Source organism: Corylus avellana, chromosome 2 (assembly GCF_965113065.1).
Source record: "Corylus avellana chromosome 2, dhCorAvel1.hap1.2, whole genome shotgun sequence".
NCBI lineage: Eukaryota > Viridiplantae > Streptophyta > Magnoliopsida > Fagales > Betulaceae > Corylus > Corylus avellana.
Window position 1 is genome coordinate 11903858 of NC_142491.1, and position 15344 is coordinate 11919201.

Consider the following 15344-nt stretch of genomic DNA (forward strand, 5'->3'; position numbering starts at 1 on the left):
ATCCACCCCCACAAAGTTTCAATTTTTTTTTCAATTTGACCAATATTATCCAAAAATTTCCATATTGCCCATAATTTTTATTTTTTTTATGAAAAGAAATAAATAAATTTGGGGCTGCAAAAATGGCAAGATGGCCAAAGTGGTGGCTACAGCCATCCCGAATTCTTTTAAATTTTTTTTATAAAAAATAAAAAAATAAAAATTAGGGGCAATATGATAAGTTTTGGATACAATTGGTCAAATTGCAAAAATTTGGAACTTTGATGGGGTGGATTGCAAAAATTGAAACTTTGATGTTCGAATTGAAAAACGCTATCAACTTTAGGGGGGTAAACTGTAATTTTCCCAAAGAATAATTATAGAAAATATTCTATAATATATCATAGAATTGCATCAATGAAAATCCCTTTGAGCAAACTGTCAGCAAGCCCATGATTCGGCCATATGTGGCGTGAGAAATAAATTATTAAAGAAAGAGATAGAGAACAGAGGATAAGAGAAGATAAAGGAGAAGAATATGAGTAAATGCAAGCCTATGATCCGGCCATATGCGGCGTGAGGAATAAAATTCTAAAGAAAGAGAGATGAAGAAATAGAGGAGGGGAAGAAGATGAAGGTGAGGAAAAAGTAGTAAAAGGAAGAAAAGCCTCGTGTGATATGGCAGCAGGTAACATATCATGCATCTAGTATTCACCTGTGCATAGGAATTGAAAGTAATATAGCTATCAACTATATTAGCCTAATTGGTCTTCTTCTGTAAATATATCTCTATATTTTCCAGTGAAAGCAATACACAATATGTAAGGTGGGAGGAAAAATCAAATAAAGACTGTTTGGATTCAATTTAAAGCAACCAAAGTCCCAACTAAAAATTATATAAACTTCGTATGAATGACATTTCATACAACTATTAATGGGTCTATTGCCAAAAAGACTCTTACACCTCAAAGAATCGTACCTTTTCTGCTTAGAACTCAACTATTAATGGGTCTATTGCAACGGATTCATTAGTAATCTCCTAGGCAATTGCAAAGCCAACTTAATTCTTGCAAAATCATCATTCCACACACTTATGTAAAACTTTTGCATATTGAGTCATTGACAATTAAAGAGTTAGAAGAAATCTCACTCACTATCTTTATTTTAGAGGCACACTAAAGAAAAACTCTTTTCTCAAGAGTAACCCCAATAACATTTCGTCTGACCATTTATAGTATATTCAAGATTTAGGAGAACCATTGACGTACCCAAGAAAAGAACCTGGAGGGTGTAAAAGGGTTTATAACTTCTCTATATTTCGTAATTGGGTGGTCCAATGATGAATTGTGCTGAAAAGGCACCTCATCAATTATGATGGGAAAAAAAAAATGGAAGGTAGTCTTAAATAATTATCCATAGTGCTCTTGCTTTATAATTTGATTATTATCCCTACAAATTGTTTCATGATTACTTGTGATACACATTTTCTTCAAGCTAATGTTTTATGATGAGATTTGCCTTATCTCTTATATTACTTGTGATACACATTTTATCATGAGATTTGCCTTATGTCTTATATTTTCTTACTGGGTTGTGAAACTCGCCAATTTTAACTCTAAACCCCGTTTACTAACCCTGCGACTAATGGAAATTTTCTTTATCCTTCTCTTGTGCAGGAAGTGTAGCTTAAGAAAACCTGTGTTCAAGTTTTCTCACCATTACAGAAATGTATCCTTACAAGGGAAAGTAGTATCTTTTCTTTTACTTGTTCTCAAGCTAAATTACAATTATTATACAATTGGTTAAAATGAGAAAAGTTGAGTCCATCTAATATAACTTGTAATTGGGTGGCCCAATAATTCATGCTCCACAGCTTCATTCTTAGATGTATGTTGTTCAACCAGAAACATTTTTTCACTAAGGGAACTGTTTTTTATCCTTCCCACCAACCCCCCCCCCCCCCCCCCCCCCCACTTTTTTTTTTTTCATGTAACTTTTTTAACAACCAGCCATTGGATTTGTAAAATCCATATTGGTGAAGAAATGAGTCCTACAGATCCAATGACTGATTTTTTAAAAAGATGTATGAAAAAAAAAAGGACAGGAGAAGAACAAATAGCAATTCTCTTTTCACTTATACCAGTTGCAATATTGATATTATCACCAGGTTATAACATGTCATAATTCATAAAGATATTATTACTACCTGATTAATTGAACCATAATTCATAAAGTAAGATACAACACCCACAGGATCCAAATGACTTCAACATAGTGTGATGGCCTTCAATGTTGGTCACAATCTTTTGTTTTCAAAACAGTCACAAAACTAATCACAAAACAGACACAATTAACAAAGATTTAAAATACAAGATTAACAGGATCCATGACTTCAACACCATTGCTTTCGACTTGAGTATACGTGTTGTGCCAATCATCCCAATCATTTCACATATTTCAACTGGTTGAACCAAGAAAAATAGATAAATTAATAAAAGCCATAAATTTAATAAACATCATGGCACTTATGGAGGAAAAAATCAATGGCAACAGATAACTTATCATGCGTCTACCATTCACCTGCATAGGAATTGAATTAAATATAGCTATCAACTTTTAAATTTTGAGCTCAGATGTTGCAAAAGGAAATTGATAAAGAAAATATAGATTATAGCTAAAAAGAAAAAATTCCTACAAGCAACAAACTAAACAAACAGGAAACAGCAGTAATGATAGAATAGTAATGATACACTCAATTTTGTCATTTCTTATACTAATAAGTAATACAATATAGGGCTAAGCAAATTACCGACTAACCGACTTCCGACCGACTTTCGACTGACACCGACCGTTACCGACTAGATGGAGGATGGTAGGTGGCATGATTTTTTTATTCCGAATTTTTCGGTTCGGTAGGCGGAAGAGGTTTTTTAACCAAACCGACTTTACCGACAAATTTGCCACTTTTCCACATACCGACATTACCGAAACCGACTTTCCCGACTTCCGACCGACACCGACTTTACCAACCGCCATTCGGTTCGAAATGCGAAATAAAATAAAATTTGGCGGTATAAGTCGGTGAAATAACCGACTTTACCAGCATTGTCTGTTCGAAAGGCGAAAATACAATTTTTCTACCGAAACCGACATTACCGATTGACGCTTAGCCCTAATACAATATCTCCAACAATCATGTAGACATGAATGATGCAATTTTTAATTTATGTAGATGATCAAGAGGCCCCCTACAGGCCTGCCTTTTGCTTGATTTTGGGCTGGCCCTGCTGGCAGTAAAGTTTTTACTATCTATTTTTGGAAACGCAACTTAGAGAATCCTCTTTTCTAAATGATATGAGTATTCTCCCCTATTCAATTTTGTAATATCATGAATCATTTTGCCATCCTATGGAACTTCTCTTTTTCGAGAGTAAGATTTAGTAGTTGAGATTCGAGCTGCAAGTAGCCATTTTCTGTTCATTTTATGTAAGGTAAAATTCAACTAGGAGCAAATATCTTGATATTCACTTTTAATCATACAGAGATGAATATAAACAGTCAAAGAGTTATAGCAAGCATACACTCATACAATGATCAGGCTCTCCAAAAACAAAAGATTGCCAGTAAGGTTTACATCATGAATAAGGTTCAGAGAAAGCCCACAATCGTAGATACAAGTGCTGATTTTCTATTTCCTTCTCTTATGACATAAACAGGGGAAAGAATACTCACAGTAGATATGTATGTAACATCTTCCATGGAAACACTTTTCTCGTTCCTTCTCCTAGACCTTCACTGCATGTTCCTCCCTTCATTCATGAGATCCCTACAAATTATGACAAACATTACAGATGGTAGGAGACATTTTATTCAAGTCAATAATTATCATATCATGCCCGCTAATTTTTTTATTTTAATCATATCCTTCAGTCTTTTCACCGGCACATCAATCACAAAATGAACAAGGCGATAGGCATGCTGACCCAATCCAATCAAAAGAGGACTATATCCCGTAAATGAGTGAAAATTTCCTTGTACACTTTCTCTTTTCCCTTTCAGTGAATAAAAGGTAACTCATATTCTAAAATTTCTGAAAAGAAAAATTCAAATGCTATGCATTCAGTATCCTCATTTTTAATCAATGTCGCATTTGAGGGCAATGCTTCCTGACTATCTTTTGTGGCCTAGATATAGGAATGCTTCTTGACTCCTCAAGAACCATAAAAAGTAACCAAACCATTTAATCACAGACGTTACGCTTCTATTAGCTAATAATGGTTCAGGGCAACCCATACATTCTTAAACCGATAAATCCTTTTGGTAAGTATATACTTGATTGGAATTTTATAATATTTCAAAGTAGAAACAAGATTTTTGAAACTTGATTCAGAAACATTCAGAAAATCAGAAAATTTGATCCATAAATAAGAAACTCCCACTACTTTTAATTTGACAATATCAAGCCCATAAATGCATGAAACCTACCTTTTTCAACTTAACAGTGTGCAAAATTATAGTGTGCAAAACTTAACAGTGTGCAAAACCTACCTTTTGCTGACAATACTATCTATGACTATTCTTTGCTCTCTGTTTCTTTGGGATTAAAGATTATTCAGGGCAAATGGAAAAGATTGGCTACTTTCCAAAAATAGACTATAGCATGTAAACCTGAGAAGCTCTTACAATGTCCTTGACCGAGGTACTAACATTTCATTTTGTAGGTTTCACCTCCCGCTCCCTTAAAGTTGAACACAAAAAATATTTGTTAGTTTAGGTTTTGGCACATTCGGTTTGCATGTAAGTTGTTGAAAATGAACACCTCAACATGTCCCAGAAGCAGATTCTAGAAGGCCCTGTCCGGACCACTAGAAGCCAGGTCCGGACCCAATTTCCAGAAAATATCTATTGAAGGGCATGTCCGGACCGCCAGAAGCTGGGTCTGGACTTGATTTCCAGAAACTGCATTTTGATGAAGAGGTCCGAACCACCAGAAGCTGGGTCCGGACCCCATTTCCAGAAAGCCTCAATCTTTATGAGATGTCCAGACACAAGTGTTGGAGGTCCGGACATCGCTAGGTTACGCATATGTTACCCTAGCCATGTCCGGACCCCAGATTAGCCCTGTCCGGACATGGCTGCTTTATTTTGTTTTATTTTCTATTTAAACACGATTTTGCTACATTTATACGTACGTATTTTGGTGAGCAAAATCAGAGAGCTTAGAGCTTATTTGAGAAGGGATTAAATACGTGAAGCCAATCAGAGTTCCGGTGAAAGGAAATCGTATAGAAGAATTGTGCCAGATGTTCTGGAAAGGGCTACTGCGGTAGAAGTCAAGTGAGTCGCTTGTCGTGTATAAGGAAGAGTAGATTGCAAAGGTTTTGTAATTCTTCTTGTATTCCTTATTCTTCTTATAGTGGATTGATTTCCTGGGTTTGGCTGCCCCGGAGAGGTTTTACATTTAGAGAGTTCTCTAAATGGTTTCCTCTTCGTAATCAAATATCTGTGTTTTTGTTTTTCATTACATATCTGAATTTGGTTGATTATTAATTGTTAGGTCAGATCTTATTCTGCTTAATATTTGTGAATCACCTAGACATTTAAATAGGTGTCGTTTGGAGTCGTTTTAAAATTTTCAATTGGTATCAGAGCGGGTTCACTCTGAAGGATTTATTTCCTGAGTGTGATCCGAGACTCCATATCAAATGTCTCATACTGTTGCTCCTAATTCTCTTCCCGTCTTTGACGGAACAAATTATACGCTTTGGAAAATTCATATGAGAGCATATTTTAAATCCATTAATGTTTGGCATATTGTCGAATCTGGATGGACACGTCCAGAAAAAGCAATAGCTGAATGGACAACAGAGGAAAAGAATAATGCTACTGCGAATGACAAAGCTATAAATGCTATTTACATCTCTGTTTCAAATGAGGAATTTTCTAGAATTTCTAGATGTGAAATAGCTAAAGAAGCCTGGGAAACTTTAGAAATCACACATGAAGGAACTAAGGTTGTTAGAACTTCAAAAATTCAAATGTTGGTTTCTCAGTTTGAGGAGATTAGAATGCAGGAAGATGAATCTTTTGATGAATTTTATTCAAAGCTTAGTGCCATTAGAAACTCTACCATTAATTTGGGAAAGAAAATGGATGATGCTAAAGTGGTGAAAAAAATCTTAAGATCTTTGCCTGAGAGGTTTATTCCACAAATTGCTGCTATACAACAGAACAAGGACTTAGATACTATGAGAGTAGAAGAACTTGTAGGTTCCCTTCAGACCTTTGAGCTAATTCTTCCTAAACACAAAAACACCAAAAATATTGCTCTTAAGGCAAAAAATGTTAAGGTTGACTCTTGTGGTTCATCTGATGAGGATTCTGGAAATGAGGAAGAAATTGCTATGTTTGCTAAGAAGTTTAGGAAATTTTTTAGAGCCAAGAAAGGAAATTTTAGAAATAGCAATTCACAATTTTCTGAGAAATCTAGAAATGAGAATGTTGAGAAAGGAAAGTCACCTAGAGGTATCAAGTGTCACGAATGTGGAGGACATGGGCACATTCGTGTTGACTGTGCTAACTTGAGAAAGTAAAATGGCAAGACATTTAATGTGACTCAAAGTGATGAGTCAGATAAGGATGATGCTGAACAGGGAGTTAATTACTTAGCATTTGGAGTTAGTTATGAGAGTGAGCATGAGAATAGTGAGTGTAATTCTCAAGACAAACAAAGTGTGTCCGATAATGATTCGAAAGAAGAAGATGATTTGCAAAATGCTTATAATAATCTCTTTGTGGAATACACTGAACTGAAAAAGCTGAATAAGCAGCAATTGAAGAAACTCAATGAGGTTAATCTTGAAAATGATCAACTTTCTGTCACCTTAACTGATTCTCTTGCTACTCATAATACTTTGATGTCTGAAAATCAAATGCTAATTGCCAAAGTGAAATCTTTAGAGAATGAACTGAATGAATCAAAGAATCATTTAACAAAATTCTCTAGTGAAAAGCTAAATCAAATGTTACATAATCAGAAACATTCGTTTGATAGAACTGGATTGGGTTTTGATAAATCTGCTATTTTATCTACTAATGTTGCTTCTTCTTCAGATATGATTTTTGTGAAACCAGTAAACAAAGAAGATAACTTGGCTGAAAAGAAGGTAATTTCTCCTCAAATTTCCAAAGGTGGAAAAGGTAAGGGAACTCTAACTGATTCCTATATGTCTAGTTCTAAGTCGAGAAGTATGCACATGTTAAGAAACCAACCTTCTCAAAGGTTTATTCCTACGTGTTATAACTGTGGTAAGTTTGGACATATTCGTCCTAAGTGTTTTCAGCTTAACAGTCATGGGCCTAAAAGAAAATATTTCCATTCTAGAAATAGTTATGAGAAATTATTCAACATGATGAGAGACGTAGTAACACGGTTAGATGTCTTGGATAAGAGTCACACAGTTGTCCCTGATGTGAATAAAGTTTGGGTCAAGAAGATTAATACCATTCACCCATTGAGGAGGAGTGGTAATGGACTCACCTAGATTAGGTGGACACATAGACCATGCCTAGAAATTGAGCATATTGATATTTGTTTATAGCTGTTCTAGGACATTTTTGTTTCTTTTTTAATTTTTGTTTGCTTTGTTTTTATTTTCTTTGATTATTTTTTTATTCTTTTAGATTGTTTTAAGTGTTGGATACTCAGTTTCTCATGTTTTGTGCTCAAATGAATATTTTACATATGAGTGGGGTCAATATTTCTGCAATTTACATCTATTGCTCCATATGTTTCTGATATACCTTGTTTTTCTGAAGACTGTTAAAGGAGTAAGAGTCAGTTTTTCTCATGTTCGAAATTGTGCACTTTTTGCCCCCATTAAGTTTAGATTTTTGTTATGTGTTTGGGAATTTGGAGCAAACATTTTGCTTGGAAGATAGGTAGTGTCAGTTCCATTCACTTGACCAACTCGTTAGTTGAACCTAGCTCTAAAAAATTCCAACATTTTCTTCCACAAAAAAAGAAAAAAAAAAGGGAAAGGGCATAAAATAAGCCCAAATGACTTAGTTTTGCTTCTATATGTCCCTAAAGAAAGAATCAGTGATCAAATCATTGCGGAAATAGATGATTACTAAAAGACATGGTAAAAGCAAATGATTAGTCTCAGGGGGAGTGTATCGGATGAGGGAATCTAGATCCTAACATTATAAGGTTTTACTGTGGCTTGAATCAGACTGTTTGTCTTTCATTTACAAAATGTCTGCCTAGATTTTCATTCCACTGATAAAATCTTATTTAATGGGAGTTTTCACACACTACACATTCACATGAGATTTCTGATTATTGCCTACTTGACTGCATTCACAGAATAAGGTTGTGTCATGTATATGATACATTTAAGATGTAAGTGTAATTTGTTGATCACTCCAAATTGTTAAGATATTCATGAGGACATGCATGGTTTATTGATTATCTATACAATTTATCTTTTCCTTTTCAATTTAAAAAAATAAATAAATAATAATAATAATAATAATAATAATAATAAAAATTAAAAAAAATTATGTTTTCCTTTTCAATAAAAAAAAAAAAAAATTTATTATGAATTTATTTTTTTTGGGATGCGGTCCGGACAAGGAAATTTCCTGTCCAGACACGGCATTGGTTATTTTATATAACCTGCAGTGTGTTCCATATCATACTTCTCTCTCTCTCGTCCGATTAACTTCATACAAATTTTTTTTGTTTCGTTTTTTTTTTGTTTCTTTCTTTTTATCTCTGATTTCTCTGTTTCATAGTCCAGTATCCACATTCAATCATCACAGGTATGTTTTTCTTTCCTTCTTCTTTTCAATTTTGTGTTCAAATAAACTTCTCGGCTGTGACTGTTTGGGTTTAATTTTACAATTCCGAATTGTTTGAGTCCTTGATTCACATTGATTATTCTTTCTATCTCATATGATTGTTGCAAACTACATGCACTTTGATGTATTTAGGAATGGTTTTTAATCTTAACATGTGTCTTCCATGCCTACATGTTTTTTTGGCATACAATGTGTTTGATAAAATGTCTCAAAGATTCCGGTTTTCAATTGAGCTACAATTTTTCAATTACATTATTATATTTCACTGTCATTGGGTTTTAGATATTGGTTGGAATGTTCCTAGGCAAGGTATTTTCGGTTTTCATGAATTCTTTTCATCATGTTATATTCAATACCTTAATGCCTATCACCTGTTTGATTGAATGTCTACATGACATATGTTTGCATCTATCTTCACTTTTCCTTGTGAAATAAATTATTTTTGTTGTGTTCAACATTTATTTTTTGTTTCTGGTACATCTATCTCATTTTTCGAATCACATGTTTCCTATAAAATTTTTTTTTCAATCTAATTTCTTCTAGTAATTTGTGATATTCTTTTATCATTTACTTCTTTCTTTGGGGTGAGAATGCAGAAAATGGTGTATCAAAATTCGGAATCCACACCAAGGAGGAAGCGCGCTCGAGAAGAAAAATCAATCTTACAAGACAAGCCTTTGACACGCAACATTGTGATCGAGCGTGGAGTAGAGCAAAATGATCTTCAAGTGGAACCGTTTCGATTCATTCATGAAATATTCCAGGCCAATCAATGGACCTCTGTGTTCGTTCCTGTTAATGCATAAACTCGATTAGTTCGGGAATTCTACTACAACATCGAAGACATTGACTTGGTTGGTTTTCCGTCATTCAAGACCAAGGTCTCAGGGAAAACTCTCAATGTCACTCCTGAGTTGATAAGTGAAGTTACTGGGATTCCTTTGACAAATAAGAAGCCGCTTCCATTTTTGGAGACTGAGCCATAACCAACTAAAGCGGAGATCATGGCGGTTCTTAATCCAAGTCGAAAGCTTGTATGGGACGAAAACAAGAACAAAATTCCGATTGGTTATGTACGGGCTCTAGAGAGGCTGCTAACACAGATTGCGCTGCATAATATTTGACTTACTTAAAGCCTAAGGCCAAAGCATTGAAGCTATCAACAACCGCCTGATGACTCAAGGCCAAAGCATCGAAGCTATAACCACCCGCCTAACTACTTTGGAGAAAGATGTAAAGTATATCAAGGACAGTTTTTGGCAAGAATGATCTTCTCATATGTTTTGTTTTGTTCTTCTTTTGGCCAGAATATTTTTTTTAGTCTACTTATTTATAGGTTTAATGGGTTGTTTTTCTTTGTTTTTTTTTTAACTCTAGAATTTCATTTGTTTTTGTGTGCCTCCTTTGTTCTTCTGAGACAAAAAGGGGGAGTTGATTTTGATGTGTCATTTTCATGTATATTTTTGTCCCCGAATGGCCAAAGGGGGAGTTTGTTAGTTTAGGTTTTGGCACATTCGGTTTGCGTGTAAGTTGTTGAAAATGAGCACCTCAACATGTCCCGGAAGCAGATTCTAGAAGGCCCTGTCCGGACCACCAGAAGCCAGGTCCGGACCCAATTTCCAGAAAATATCTATTGAAGGGCATGTCCGGACCGCCAGAAGCTGGGTCCGGACCTGATTTCCAGAAACTGCATTTTGATGAAGAGGTCCGGACCACTAGAAGCTGGGTTCGGACCCCATTTCCAGAAAGCCTCAATCTTTATGAGATGTCCGAACATAAGTGTTGGAGGTCCGGACATTGCTAGGTTACGCATATGTAACCCTAGCCATGACCGGACCCCAGATTAGCCCTGTCCGGACATTGCTGCTTTATTTTGTTTTATTTTCTATTTAAACACGATCTTGCTACATTTATACGTACGTATTTTGGTGAGCAAAATCAGAGAGCTTAGAGAGAGATATTGTTCTAGCTTATTTGAGAAGGGATTAAATACGTGAAGCCAATCGGAGTTCCGGTGAAAGGAAATCGTATAGAAGAATTGTGCCAGATGTTCTGGAAAGGGCTACTGCGGTAGAAGTCAAGTGGGTCGCTTGTCGTGTACAAGGAAGAGTAGATTGCAAAGGTTTTGTAATTCTTCTTGTATTCCTTATTCTTCTTATAGTGGATTGATTTCCTGGGTTTGGCTGCCCCGGAGAGGTTTTACATTTAGAGAGTTCTCTAAATGGTTTCCTCTTCGTAATCAAATATCTGTGTTCTTGTTTTTCATTACATATCTGAATTTGGTTGATTATTAATTGTTAGGTCAGATCTTATTCTGCTTAATATTTGTGAATCATCTAGACATTTAAATATGTGTCGTTTGGAGTCGTTTTAAAATTTTCAATATTGTTCGACACTTAACAGACTTTTGACTACCAAGGATTGTTAAATAGCGTGCACAAACTTTTATGATTTTAGCAAATGCAATAAGAATCGCATGAAAAATATACAATACTTGATCACGGATTGATAAATTTGAGTAATCTCAACAATTTAGAAGAATTTGATCAGAATTCATAATATTTCCAAGCTACCAAATAAACCGAAAGAGCAAGAAAAAGAGGTAGTGAATAAATGCATGCCCCATTATCTTAGTTTCAGTACCAAGAAAAATTACCGATATGCATAAACAATTAAGTAAATCATCAAATTGCAATAACCAGGTGAAAGTATTAACTAAATAACAAAAAAAAAAAAATAGTTAAAATAAATACATCCAAACAACGAAGTAAATCCCAATGTAATTAACAATTAACTCCAAAAACAATAGGTCTTCAACCTCCTCAGTTATGAATCATAACTGCAAGTATAAATACTTATAAGATTTGGAATTTGATACTTCGAAAGATAGTGGAGGACAATGGGAGAGAGACGGACACTAGAAACCCAGCCTAATATTTACATAAAAAAAAGAAAGACGAGTACAAAAAAATTAAATACTAGTAGCAATTAATAATAGGAAACAAAAGCTTACCAAGCAAGGCTCAGGATCAAAGATGCCTGGGTGCTAGAACTAAGTATACCCCTGGAAAGTCAACAATCTTTTCCCAATCCTCACCAGTGTCATTCTCGCATCTTCGCAATAACATGGGACAACCCCAAATTGATAGGCTCTGCAAAGACGTTGGCCTACGCATTCCTTCAGGCAGTGATGTCAAACTGGAGCATTCATAAATGTCTAAGTATTGAAGTGATTTGAAGTTGTGGATCCAATCTGGTATAGCCTTCAAGCTTTCACAATTCGAAAGACTAAGCCTTTGTAGAGTGGTAGTATGTTGAAGTCCTGAGGGGAGAGAAACCAATTTTGGAAGTCCTCTGAAGGAAAGAGAGAGGAGGCTCGTAAGGCCATGCCATTGCATCCCATCCTCATCATTGGCTAGCTCAAGGTCAAGACAACGCTCAAGAATCAAGTCTTGAACGGAAGTGAGATGTTGAAGGGGGAGAGACTTTAATGAATGACAATCAACTAGCCACAAGCTCACAAGATTTCTCAATGAAAAAACCCAACTCGGAAGCCTTGAACCCGGATAATCATATAAGCCTAGATGTTTCAGATTTGGGGGCGGTTGGAAGCCTTCCAATTGCATTTTATCATCAACAACGTCCCAATCATTGACATATCCTTTAGTACTCCAGCATAAAAACAAAGAATGAAGATATTGCATCTCCTTTAGATTTGCAGCCTCATATTCTAATGCAACATCTTTCCCACGTCCAAGATTTGAAATCTGTAAACTTCCTCTTAGCTTATTGAGCCCATTCAATTCTCGTAAACCACTGCAGTGCTTGAATTTAGAACCCGAGTGGACCACAAAATTTGTTAACCTCTCAAGATTAGTCAATTGCCCCAATCCCTGTGGCATATAAGTCAAACCATCACAGCTATCTATATCAAGATGCCTAAGATTGACCAATTTTTTAATGTCTCTCGGCAATTCTTTAAGTGACTCACAATAAAAGAGTCTTAATGTTTGCAAATTGTGCAACCTAGTTATAGAATCTGGTAACTTCTTGATATTCTTATTGCCAGAAAGATCAAGACACCTTAAATGCTTCAGCTCCCCGATAGAGCTTGGCACATAATCAAGATCTCTACTAGACAGATCCAACATGCGCAAGAACTTGAAACTTGAAAAAATTGCATCACAATCAATCTTATACTTATACACATCGTTATCGAGGCAAAGAAATGAACGTATCCTACTTGCTTCACACAATGAAGAAATATGTTTATTGTAACCACGCAATGATAGATGACGATTTTTCTCATCGATGTTTGTCTCCTTATCACCTAATGTGGCCATCAACGATCCTGCCACTGATATGGCAAGATCATGCATGAGGTCATGCATTTTGCATTGATACATGTCACCAAACAGAAAGGTTTCAGCTTCTTGAAAGAATGATCTCTGTAGTAAATCTATAAAATACTCCCTACCAACCTCTTCCAAGCATCGGCTTTGATCATCAGAAGACTTGACAAACCCTTGTGCTATCCAAAGCCGAATTAGTTCTGCTGAAGAAAATTCGTAATGCTTTGGAAACAAACTACAATAAGCAAAGCAGTGCTTCAAATGTGAAGGAAGATGGTCGTAACTCAACTTCAGAGTTGGTAAGAGGTCAGTTTCATTTTGAGATATTTTTAAGAGATCACTGTTCTTAAAAGAAAACCACTCTGCTTCTGAAGTTTTGGAGCCCAGTAAACTTCCGATTGTCAATATGGCCAGAGGGACGCCTAAACACTTTGTTACTATCTCCTTCCCAAGTGTGACAATGCTTGAATTCTCTGGCTCTTGTCCTCTCTCAAAAGCCTTTTGCTTAAATAAAGACCATGACGCATCTTCATCTAAACATTCCAAGGGATATGATTTAACAGTCCCAATAATCCCTGCAACGCTTTCCTGGCGGATGGTCCTTGCAACGATTTCTTGGCGGGTAGTCACTACTATTCTACTGCCTCTCGCACCACCCATCAGCACTTCTTTCAAGCGACACCATTTTCTATGATCACCATTCCACACATCATCCAACACTAGGAAGTATTTCTTTCCTTGGATTTTTTCTCTAAGTTTAGCCACCAATGTATCCATTTCAGCGTCTTCTGGTTTCTCCTCGGTTGCAGATTCTAAGACTTTTGCAACAATATTTTTAACATCGAAGATATCAGAGACACACACCCACATTTTGAGCTCAAAATGTTTCTGGATTTGGTGATCATTGAATACGAATTGAGCGAGTGTAGTCTTTCCCAATCCACCGATGCCAACAATTGGAAGGATGGAAACATTCTCTTCAACGTTGGAGTCCAGCAGAAGGTGTATGACAGCCTTTTTATCATCCTCTCGCCCAATAACTACTTCATCAGGTACAAAAGAATGAGTGTTATCCCTCTCCCTTTTCCCGACTCGTGGCTCAACCTGGAGTACCTCCAAGTGGAAATTCTGCCTATCGGCGTTGATGGCATCTAACTTCTTTCGGATGGCTTTAATCTCACGGGCCATTCTAATACGAAAGGCAAACTGGTTTGATTCAGAAAAGAAAATGCGTACCTTTTTGGCCTTCTTATCACGGGTCATTATTTCTCTTCTTAGAGCTTCAGTTGAAACGGCATCCAGCAAGTCATCTGCATCATAAATCACATCTTCTAGCCTTCCGAGCCAACGTTTAACAGCACGGTCTCCTGCAGCTTGTTTGTCCTCCGCATCCAGAAGCACATCTTTGATTGTTGAAACGGTGTCGGTGAGGCTTTGAAGCTCATCTTTGACACCCCAGAGCAGCCCGATCTGTTTGACAGCAAGTGAGCCCAAAGTCTTAATGATTTGCTCGGCAACAAAGGAGAGAAGTGGTTCCGCCATTTCCTGATGGTGAGTGAAGGAATGAATGCTCAGAAGTGAAACTACACAGCGCTGTTGATGGAAGGGGTTGAAGGGTAGAGTGAAGAAATGATGAGTGAAGTAGTTAGTTGAAGGGTAGAATTGCAGAAATGTGTTGAGAAGAAGAAATGATGAGTGAAGGAACGAGCAATTATTATGACTTGGTTGGACACTTTTTAGTAATGTTGCAGAAATGTTTTTAATTAACTTGTTTTCATTCGCATTTTTCTTTTTTCATTCACACGCATGGATTGATTTTTACTGATTTTGCTTTTTCTCTCTCCTTATAGTTGTACACCTTCCTTCCAAGGGCTTCTTCTTTTTACAAGTCAAACATTTTTTTTTTTTTTTTTTTTTACAAAAATGCATCAAAGCAATTATCTTCACGTGGATAAAGCTGTTAATGATGGACTACTCTTCTTTCTCTTCACATGCTATGTTCCGCTTCTTCTTTTTTTGGTCATCTTCAAGAATCTTAAGAATTCCCTTCTTCAAATCTCTCATTTACAAATTCATTGTATTAGATTTTGTACATTGAAAACAAATTGTGCACTAGTGTCTTTATATGAAAATAAGTGAACGCATATG

The 15344-nt window shown here is 36.0% G+C and overlaps 1 protein-coding gene across 2 annotated transcripts; it reads right to left on the bottom strand.

The window, feature by feature from the left end:
- Positions 1-2361: 2361 nt before the first annotated feature.
- LOC148587312 (putative disease resistance protein RGA1) lies at positions 2362-14884 on the bottom strand. 2 transcript variants are annotated; one of them, XR_015911500.1, is made up of 3 exons: positions 11858-14884; positions 3712-3805; positions 2362-2440 (listed from the first exon to the last, which is right to left on the bottom strand). XR_015911500.1 is itself a non-coding variant. In XM_088513634.1 (2 exons), the coding sequence occupies exon 1, from the start codon at positions 14736-14738 to the stop codon at positions 11874-11876; it is 2865 nt and encodes a 954-aa protein (XP_088369760.1). In that variant the 5' UTR covers positions 14739-14884; the 3' UTR covers positions 3590-3805; positions 11858-11873. The 2 variants fall into 2 exon arrangements, 1 of the variants encoding a protein (XP_088369760.1); XM_088513634.1 differs by lacking the exon at positions 2362-2440 and having other exon boundaries at positions 3590-3805.
- Positions 14885-15344: the final 460 nt, after the last annotated feature.